At 43.7% G+C, this 10,513-nt stretch overlaps 1 protein-coding gene across 1 annotated transcript in view; it reads left to right on the top strand.

Moving 5' to 3' along the window:
- Nucleotides 1-3,210: 3,210 nt before the first annotated feature.
- The window catches only part of cpeb4b (cytoplasmic polyadenylation element binding protein 4b), a 30,939-nt gene continuing 23,636 nt past the window's right edge, over nucleotides 3,211-10,513 (top strand). Inside the window, exon 1 of the mRNA XM_022220104.2 lies at nucleotides 3,211-3,958. Within this exon, the coding sequence (XP_022075796.2) occupies nucleotides 3,803-3,958 (156 nt within the window). The 5' untranslated portion in view covers nucleotides 3,211-3,802. The remainder of the gene's footprint in view (nucleotides 3,959-10,513) is intronic.

The raw sequence follows: 10,513 nt of genomic DNA, 5'->3' as shown, positions 1-10,513 counted from the left end.
CTTAGTTGCATCCTTGCTGGGATTCAGATGAGAACACCAAAACCCCTTTCATGCCTGTTCATTAAATATACAACTGCAGCCAGCAGGGTAGCTTAGCATAAAGACTATAATCATTGGAAACAACGAACCTGCCTCTGTGCTAAAGTCAAAAGAAGAACGCCTTCCAGCAACTCTGTAGCATGTTATGTCATTTTACAACTATTTCTGGTTGACTAGCAACCTCAAAATGACAACAAGACCCAGGAGGTTAATGCAGTAAGAAACAGCCCAGTGCACAGTCTCCTTTAATTTTCATTCTTAGAAATGTTTGGATATATACACATAAACAGTTAAGGCTTAGTTTCAGAGGTGCTGGTGGGCAGATATTACCCTTAAACAAAGCCAGACTGACTGTTTTCTGTTTTTTCCAGTCTTTAAGCGAAGCTAAGGGTCCTGGCTGTAGCTACGTCAAGGTTCTGTATTGTATTGAAAATCTCACATGTTCACAAAATGTATCTTTCATTTTTCCAGCTCAAAAATATTGCAAAGATGATTCATTACACCATGACTATGTAACCCTGATTTCGGTGTCTGCACTTGTAAATGTGGCTGACCTGCTGTTGTCCATGCGCCTTTCAGGAAGAAGACTCTCTCTGCATCTGTGATTGAGAACGTGAAGCCAAACAGCTGAACGCATAACAGCTTTTACTTTACACCTCTAAGTGTATAACAACCACAAAACACAATAAAATGTGTGTGTGTGTGTGTTTTTTTAACCATATGGGAACACTAATCACTAATGCTGATTATAAAAAGTATGAGTACAGCGTAATTAATATTAATGACTGAGATACAATTTGGAGAGTAATAGAGCAATTTAAACTGCAGAATTTGGTCATTTTATTTAAGGCACCGTGTCAAATGTTTTCTTTAAATGTACATAGCAAAAACAGGACAAATAGGAGTCTTTTACAACCTCATAGGTGTGAATAGAAAAGAAGATGCCGCATGGTGAAGTAAACAGTGAAGGTAATGCAAAGAAGATGAAATTTAAATTGGGTTAGCTGAGAAAAAGGAGACACCTTGAACGACAAGACAACAAAAAACAGCCAGTGAAATGACACCGTCCCTTCCTGTTCCATTTTTTCCCTCCACATTTACAACAAACAAGCCAGGGATCAAAAAGCCTGGGCCAAGGATGCTCTTTTACTGAGCCTCTGCCATCCTTCAGAGGAGGGGGGTTGGGTTTCTCATTTTTCTCACGACCTGATACCGGCTGCATCGTGAAAGGACAGGACCGTGCTGGGAGGAGGGCTTTTCTATTTTTTTTCCCTATCTTTTTGACCTCAGTGGGCAGTACTTAGGGATAGCATGGGTGTATTATTGGTGCATGGCTGTTATACGATGAAGAAATAGGGCGAGGTTGCCGGTCGGAAGGTCCAATCGCGTGCCGAGGTGTGGCTCGACGGAGGCGTGGCCACGACGCGGAGGGAGGCGCCAGAAGCGGAAGTGTGTCTCGGCTGATCCTCTCGCTGTCATTCGGCCACGGTCGGTTCCAGGAGAGAGGGGCAGCCAAAGAAGCACACAGGGATCGGCTGGCTCTGTTGGAGAGACAGTTAGCGAGGAAAAAAAAGGCACCGAAACCAAGCGAACAATGAAACCGATCGAATAAGGCTTGTGAGAGAAAGCGCGGCCGAGCGTAGTGCACACATTGCCACGTTAACAAAGCAGTTTGATGATAGAGAGCAGATTAGAGGCAGCAGATAGAGAGCTGTGTCATTGAGCAGGCAGGACACGTCAGGAGAAGGGAGAGAAAAAAAGCTGACCGACTGCACTGTACGAGTCAGCTATTAAATCGCCTCTGGAAAGCTTCTGCCTGCCGTGCTCATTGTTTCAAGGACACCACCTCGCTCTCAGCCCGAGGGAAGGATCTCGACAAAGACATCGCCGAGGTCGAAGGTGGTGATCAGAAGGTGAAAATCATTTTTTATTCGCCTGTGTGCAGCCTGTCCGGCTAGCTAGCATTTGTGCTAACGGCTGATAGCTAGCCAGGCTAAAGCTAGCAGCGGATGGAAAAGTTAGCTGGCCGGCTAACATCTTGTTTATCCAAACTGCTTCACTGTCGACGGTTGTCTCAAGAGTAAAAAAGAAAGAACGAGCATTAGTTTTCGCATTAGTCGCATTTTGGTTAAAGTAAACTTATATCTGATGACATTTAATGATGGACTCTAAATAGTATGCTGACAGCTGTCAAACAAGGTCGAGCGTTTCTATTTCTGAACGTTGTGTCGATTTATTGTTAATGATTTCAACGTATCTTGCTATTTTTTTCTGTTACTGTGTTCTCGTTAAGGTTCAACCGTGGGTAATAGTCGTCTGTCAGTTGGTTTGCCTTCTTAAAACGACTCCAAATGGAGAATATGTGCTCGACACAGCAGTGTTTCTTAGCCTTACTGGTGGCTGCCAGCAGCTCAGCTGTAGACTTACAAGCTGGCAACGTCACGGGGTTATAATTAGCTAAAGATGTAATGTTAACCGGTTGGCTTCTTTTCAACTGCGCAGGGTAATAAGGGTGGGTGGTTTAGTGCAAGGTTAGCTCTTTCATGACAGCCCTGTGTGATTGTTAGATGTGTAGGAATCTTTTCACGTCTAGTTGTTTCTAAATCCCTTGATCTAAAGGGAAATGAGAGGAGCTGACTGCTAACTCAGTGCATGCCATCCTGTGTGCTCTTCTCTCAATAGGACCAAACGATCACGGGATAGCATTTGTTTGTGGGGGGAGAAAACAAATGGGGGATTACGGGTTCGGAGTCCTAGTTCAAAACAACACTGGCAACAAGTCTGCTTTCCCGGTCCGAATCCACCCGCATCTGCAGCCCCCACACCACCACCAAAATGTGTCGCAGAGCCCTGCTGCTTTCATAAACAGCACCACAGCCGCAGGGAATGGCACCACAGGAGGTTCTCCCTGGCTCTTCCCTGCCTCTGCCACCCACAACAGTGTGCAAGACGAAATCCTGGGGGGCCCGGAGAAGCCCAAAGCACAGCAGCAACAGGAAATGCAAGAAACGCAAGAAAAGCAGCAGCAGTTGTCTCCTGGGAGTCACCAGGAGGGTGGAAGTGGTGGTGGGATAATTTCAGAACTGGAAAAAGCCCGGTCAGAGGAAGCCAAGACCGAGAATGGCACGTCTGAAGGCAGTAATGGAAAGGAGAAGCAGCTTCGTCTTGAGTCACCTGTCCTGACAGGCTTCGATTACCAAGAGACATCTGGTCTCGGGGGAACTGGCCCAGTCCAGTCCAGTACAACCTCGTCATCACTTACTGGCTTCAACAACTGGTCGGCTGCCATCCCCCTGCACCGTCAACAATCATCAATGAGGACGTCAGCTTTTTCAACCCGGCCTCTGCCAACAACGGGCCTCTGCTGTTCCAGAACTTCTCACACCACGTCAGTCCAGGGTTTGGTGGGAACTTCTCTCCCCAGATTGGACCAGCAGCGGCCTTGTCCCAACACCACCCGGCTCCTCCGCCTCATCCCCACTTCCAACATCCCCACAGCCAACACCAGCAGCATCGGCGTTCCCCGGCCTCTCCCCACCCTCCACCGCCCTTCCCACACCGGAATCCGGCTTTCAGCCAGTTGCCGCATTTGTCCAACAGCCTGAACAAGCCCCCGTCCCCCTGGGGTCCGGCCAGCTACCAGAGCCCTTCTCCCTCCCCTGGCTCCTCCACCTCCTGGAGTCCCGGAGGAGGTTATGGAAGTGGTGGCGGCGGCTGGGGAGGATCTCAAGGCAGAGATTATCGTCGTGGGCTGAACGGTGGGATGACCCCCATCAACTCCATCTCTCCGCTGAAGAAGACCTTCCCGAATAACCATGTGACATCCCAGAAGTACCCCCGAAACAGTCCCGCAGGCTTCAATCCCAAGTCCTGGATGGATGACGGAGTCGGTCGTAATGATAACATCTTCCCCTTTCAGGTTAGTGCCAGTGATGGTTTCCTTGAATGATTTAGCGGTAATTCTCCATCTTTTCATTTTCTGTAACACATTGTGCTCTATTTTTTCCGAGCTTGTATACCTAAGCGTGGATGTGCACAGTGCATGAATATTTTTCAGCAGTGGCTAATTGTCCCCTAAATTATTAAACATCAATGTGTCATTTATGTTAGCTATTAATATTATTGCGGTATGTGGCATAGCTGCTATTTTTAGACACAGGGTGTGTGGGGGAGGGCATGGATTTACGCGATACATTTGTTACCGTGTTAAATCTGTCATTGGACTCTGGACTTCTACAGCTGTATGTCCCTTATGATGACTAATGTGGCTCTGTCACTGCAGTGGTGTGTGCCACGTATATGAGCTGGGGGTGGTTTAGGGGTTGGAGGGGGGTAGGGAGGGAGGCAGGCATCACGGATGGAAGGAAAAAGATAGGGAGAGAGAAATGGTAAAAGGAGAGGGAGGTTAGAAATGATTTAATCATTGAGGAACAATCACGGGAATGGAGAACTAAAGCCGACAAAGACTACGATGTAAAGAAAAATCTTGATACACCAGTGAATAAGAACGCTTCGCCATGGGATTTTTTTTATTCCAGTAGGAAATGATCAAAACATCAGCGATGATATTGTAGATTAGTGGTTGAGGCTCTGTTCTTTACGTGTAACAGGGTATCAGTCTATTTTAGCTTGCGAAATGGAGCCTAATGATTTTCAGGATTACTGTTTTATTAATCACCTTTGTCATAGCTCCATTTCAAAATATAACATCCTATTCATAGTGTAATTTTTGATAGTCGGATCTACACACGAAGACTCCTCAAGTAATTGTATTATCACATGTGGGAACCAGCTGTGATGGGAAAAGGTAGAGGGAGCATAGCGATAAATTCATTTTATTGATCGAGGTCATGATTGATTGTGTCAGTCGTTACAACGAGGTGGGGGAAGAAGAAGAGGGAGGTCACTATTGGCTGAGCTAGGCCTGATGAAAGTACTGTACATGTCCTTTGCCTTCTTACCTTTGGACAGTGTTCTGTTTAATTAATTTGGGGTCAGTCAGGGGCACTTGAATGCATTTAGTTCCCAATGTCATGGATGGATTAGAAAATGTTAAACTGACTGAATGATTGCTTGTTGGTCTGTCAATAGCCGCATATGTTCTTCACCGATCACCTAAAATTCCCTGAAAAAGCAAAGCGACCTTATTTAAATTTCGACAGCAATTTGTGCTGTGACCTTTCCAGGTATTTTCTTATCTTCATTTGCGGTTAGTAACTAGGGGGTCAAAGGATAAACAGAAAGGCTGTTGTATGGACATGTCTTGACTTGTCTTTCCTTGTCTCAAGTATTTTTGCTGTATTAGTCACAAAGCAGGAGTAAGTACTCCTCAGCAGCTATATGTGAATTACTTTAAATAGCACATTATTGCAGCAGGTTGTCGTGGGGTCAGGTTCACGTCTGACCTGCTCCAGAACATTCCGGCCTCATTTTTATTCATATTTTGGAATAATATTGTTGTAAAATTCCTGTTTATAATCAGTCTATTTAAACTAAAATTCTCAATTGTGAATAGCTGCTACACAGAAAGGTTTCAAATGCCATTAAGTAGCTCCTATTGGTTTTAGTCACTGCTTTTTAAACAGAATTGTGATTCCGCATCCATTTTGAGAGTCTTCTCTCACATCGCCCCTGCGAGATTTGAGCTGAAGCTAGAATTACTGTAGCTGCAGTATGTTGCTCTTCCTTGTGGTTGAATCAGATCAACTAAAGTAGCATTGTCCTCTTGCCCCCTTGATACCGCAAGGGCAGATGGAGGATGGGCATAGAATGGCCTTACTGTGTGTGAGAGAGGGAGACGGCCTGATTATGCAAGTATAACCCATTAGTGACAAACAAGAAACTGACAACATAGGTCTAGATGATAGGAAAACATGAAGATGGCCGTTAACTAAAATGTGCATTGAGACATAATCCTTAAACTGTACGACTTGATAAATACGTCAGAGGTGACTGAAAACTGTCTCTTTGTGTTGCTTCTCAGGCAGAATCATTTCAAAGCTTGCTTAGAACTCCACTTTTTACTTATTTTTCTCTGGATTCTCTCCTCGCAGCTCCTGTATCCGTGCATTTAGGGAGTAGTTTACTTTGGCATAATTGCAAGTGCTTGCTCGAGTTGAACATTTTCAACTCCGGCAGATTTGTTTTTGCCTCACTTCTTGCTGCCAAATGTGGATCTGCATCATTTTGCCGATAGTCACATCTTTCACTGATGCCTGGATTAATGTCGCTCGCCTCACGCTGAATAATGCAGCTGCTAGGAAGCATTCACTTCATATGCTTTGGAAAGGAGGGTTTGTTCCAGCTAAGGTGTTGTTGCCTGCTCTATTCTTTTAAAAGAATACTGTAAGCAAATCAGATTCTGAACCAAACATCATGCAGTTTTATTTTAACTGTGAGCTTATGGTATTGTTTCACTGCAGCAATTGAATTTGAAAATGTGTCGGTTTGGTGTGAGCATTGGGATCATGTTGCAGCGCTGAAGCTGTCACTGTAGCAACCACTGTTAAATTATTGCACAGGCAACCAAGTGTCAAGTTTATTTGTCAGATGCCTCCTCTGTATAGTTCGGTCTTAAATATATCTGTCAGTGTTGTTTGACTTTGAGTGTCCGTGCTTGTATTTAGATGTGACACGAAAATTGCCACATCTGTCACACCAGTTGGCTCAGGCCATTTCCTTTTCATTCACTTCCAATTTTATGACTCGACAAATAGCTTTGTTTTGCTTTTTAACAAAAAACTGTACCCGAAATGGGGCTTGTCAGTGTTTGTTGGGATCATGCACTGTTCAGATGACTGATCACGCATGTTGCCTTACACAACACACTCCTGTGTATGCTGCAGTTCGTGTAACTCTGAACTCAACAGGCCCCATGAGGAACTGTTGTCACACTCTTCCACTGTAGGCCTCCTCTGACAGCCTCACATAGTTTCCATTTTAGCACTGACATGACAGATGAAGGATTGGTGGCTTTTGCTTTTCAAAGTTCTGCCTTTCTACAGACAGCGTCCCACTGTCTGTTACTTTGTGCATCTCTTTTATCGAATGCCATTGTAGCAAAGAGTTGACCCCTTTAAGATGACACTTTTGTAACATTAACACTAAAATGCTACATGCCAACGGCTAACTGCTGAAGACCCCTCGCTCAGCCCTCCTTTCAAGAGTTTGGAATTATTTTCTGATGGTCTCAGGCTGTGAAATGTATGTCTGCGCATAAGCAAATGAGAAGATGCAGTTTGAGAGCAGCCATGCCATTTGGCAGATATTTTGTCCAAAGTGGTGTACAGCACCATGGCACACAGAGGGACAAGATGTTCCAGTACTGTGGCTGTAGCTGCAACAGGGAGGGCCACTGCTGTATTAGAGCAGCTTTAGTATTCGGGATGGGCTCCTGTCCAGGCACACTGCTGCTAGCTGCTAATGCACAGTTCAGCTAGTAAGTAGCCTTTGACCAGAAATTTGTACTTTGTAAATGTCAGGAAAGCCTTCATTTTTCCCCCTTCTGTCTTGGTATTTGTTCTTTCTTTGTTTCCTAATGCCTCACCGGTGAATTTCAAGGTCAGAGGCCTGCTGCTGTGTCAGGTGTACTGGGCTGATTCGGATTGGTAAGTTTGGCCTGTGACCAGGTCAAGTCCTGCAGGGCCTGAAGGAGAGTAAGCCAGGACAGGATATTGTCTCAGTAAGCCACCTGGGTAACTGCTGGTTACGGTTTCCTCCTTACTGTTGTCGTAGCTTAGAAAAGCTGCAGCGTTTTATGGTGCCGTTATCTGACGGTACATTATTAAACTGCCTCCTCAGTTCTATGTGTTCAGAAAGTCTTTCTTGTAGCATGTGGCTTTGCTTCAGTTTTCACCAAAAAGCAACCCATTAAACCAGTTTTATTTTTAGAATCAGATCAGCAAATGATGAATTATTAGCATGTGAAAAGTCAGAGTACAAACTGGGGGAAGGTATTGCTCTGTAATAGTTGAAGCAAGTGGTCATCTTAGTTGATGTACAGTGCTGCAGGGCTGGCTGTAACTGTACTTTTGAGCATTTCTATAGATGTTTGGCATTTCATTTCTCCATGTCTGTTGCTAAGAAGAAATTGCCTCCAAGCAACAGAAACTACCGTAGCCACAGAAACAATATCATCATTCTTAGGTAGTGGTTTACAACTACATTATGTTTCACTGTTTTCATTCACCAGTTTATAGGCCAGTGAAACAGCTATCCATCTGCCCATTTTCCTGTGTTTGGCATGAGACTTACACGATGAGAACAGGATCACACTGAACCTTACAGTTTTAGTCGTTTCAGGTAGTAGTGACATGGCCATGCAAATTCTTGAGTATCTACAAACAACACTCTCAGTCATTATGCTGTAGAAGCTGTTGCCTCTGCTCCATGTGATAGCGGTGTTAAATGTGAGAAATGTTTTTTTAAGCTAATGAGCAGCCTGAGCATCGCTGGCAAGCACATACAAGCTCATTGTGCCCTTCTCACACCCTTGACAGACGCTCCGAAACAGGGAGAAAGAGCATTTGTGTATATGTGCACATGCATGTGTGTGCACGAGCCCTAATTAGTCCTGGGCCTAGGTCTTCAGCACTTGTGTCTTAACAAAAGCAGAAAACAAAGCAGAGTTTATGTGGAAGTGTCATATTGTATTTAGCCTAGCTCATTGCATACAATAAAGGAGTGAGTTCGGCCTAATCCTTAATCAGTGCAAATACTGTTGGAACTCCTGCCTCTGTCGTTCCTGTTAAACCCCCAAAATGCACACATACACACACTATTGAGCCATTCAGCCAACACTGAGTAATTGGTTGTTTTTGACAGTTGGGGGCATTTAATGTCATTGCAGGTCTTTGAAATACTTGACCAGGAAGAACCACAATCGCAAGCATCAAAAGCTCAACCTGCTTCCCTTTCCTACCCTCCTTTCTTCTCTTCTTACAACGCCCTGCCTCGTGACCTGCTTTCCCTCTCTCCATCATCGCCTTTCTTTCGTTGCCATTTCCATCTTGCCTTCTTTGCTTCAGGACTTCCCCTCTCCCTTTTTGTTGTTTCAGGGATGTGATTAGAAACTCAGCCATTCCCACCATTCAATTTGAGGTGACCGTCGTAACAATCTCCAAATTCTCAAAAGAAAAACTGTGAAATTCCACAGAATCCTTGTGTCCTTTACCTCAACACTTTCTCCACTCCTCTAGCCTTCCTCAGCTTCCATTTTTCATTAACAGGCAGGTGACATGGATGATTAATGTTGGAGTTAATCACCCACAGCATGCTGTATTTAATCATTCTTTGCTACTCTACATGTCATCAAAATCTGTCGGTGGTTGCTCTTTTTTGTGCTGCCTTGGATTAAATCCTGTTTGCACTTGATAAAGCTGTTTATCTTATTTATTTTATATTTTGTGAATGTTTTGATAGAGTTGTACAGGTGCCCAGTACCATCATCTGTTGCTGATATGTGACGGCTGGTGGCGATGACTAAGTGTATGTAAAATAATCGAGCTGGGACACAGTGGCGGTTAGGTTTAACCCTGGGAACGCCAGCTAGGGTTTTTTTGGACATTTGTTTGACTTGAATTCTTCTGGAACTAAGGCAACAAAGGTGTGCTGGTTAATCACAGCGGTCTCTCTTGGCAGAAAAAGCAAGTGTTAATAGAAAAGCACCACAGCTGCATGATACTAGTAAACCCTAAATCCTCCTGCATGGTGTTTTCTATGTAAGACTACACATTAGTGGGAATGACTCTTCACAAAAGCAACTACTTTAAAATAGTGCCTCTACCTCGATTGGTACAATCCTGCTACTGTACCTCGACTCATTTTTTCTTAGTAGTTATGACGCAATAAATGTGACATGTATCAAATGGCTGCAGTTTTCATTTAAGTAAATTATTGAAAGTATTAAGTAAATTTGTGGCATGTTTGCCAAGCACAGGCTCCAATCCATATTAGTAGTTAGGATTCTTTTGGACTGCTACTAGTGATGTTTTTCATGATCCACTGATTTAGCAGTCATTTTCTTAATTATATGATGAGTTGCTTGGTCTATAAAACATCAGAAGAGTAAAAAAATACCCCTCACAGTTTCCTAAAGCTTAAGGTGATGTCTGGAATGCCTTGTTTGATCGATCATCTTACATTTTTATTGACCAGCTAGCAGGGGAATGGACTCATTAAACTTTTGTAGTTCAGTGTTCAGGTAGCATTTCTTAAGTTGGTAAATTAGTACCTTCTGTAGTTTGACTAAAGGTGAACCAGTTCTTTTGCTCAAAAATACATATATTTTTAGCGTATTGTGTATGCAGATTCCTTAATGTGCTGTACTATTTTGCCAGATCTTTCAAGTGAGCTCATAATGTGAGAAAACATTGCGAAGGAATGGATTTGTGCTGACAAAATGTATGTATTTTATATTGACAAACATCAATAAATAAACATAAAAGTCATGGCTCTATCTCATAAGTACAATTCT

Source organism: Acanthochromis polyacanthus, chromosome 17, assembly GCF_021347895.1.
Source record: "Acanthochromis polyacanthus isolate Apoly-LR-REF ecotype Palm Island chromosome 17, KAUST_Apoly_ChrSc, whole genome shotgun sequence".
NCBI classification, from domain to species: Eukaryota; Metazoa; Chordata; class Actinopteri; family Pomacentridae; genus Acanthochromis; species Acanthochromis polyacanthus.
This window is presented reverse-complemented; position numbering and strand designations above follow the sequence as displayed.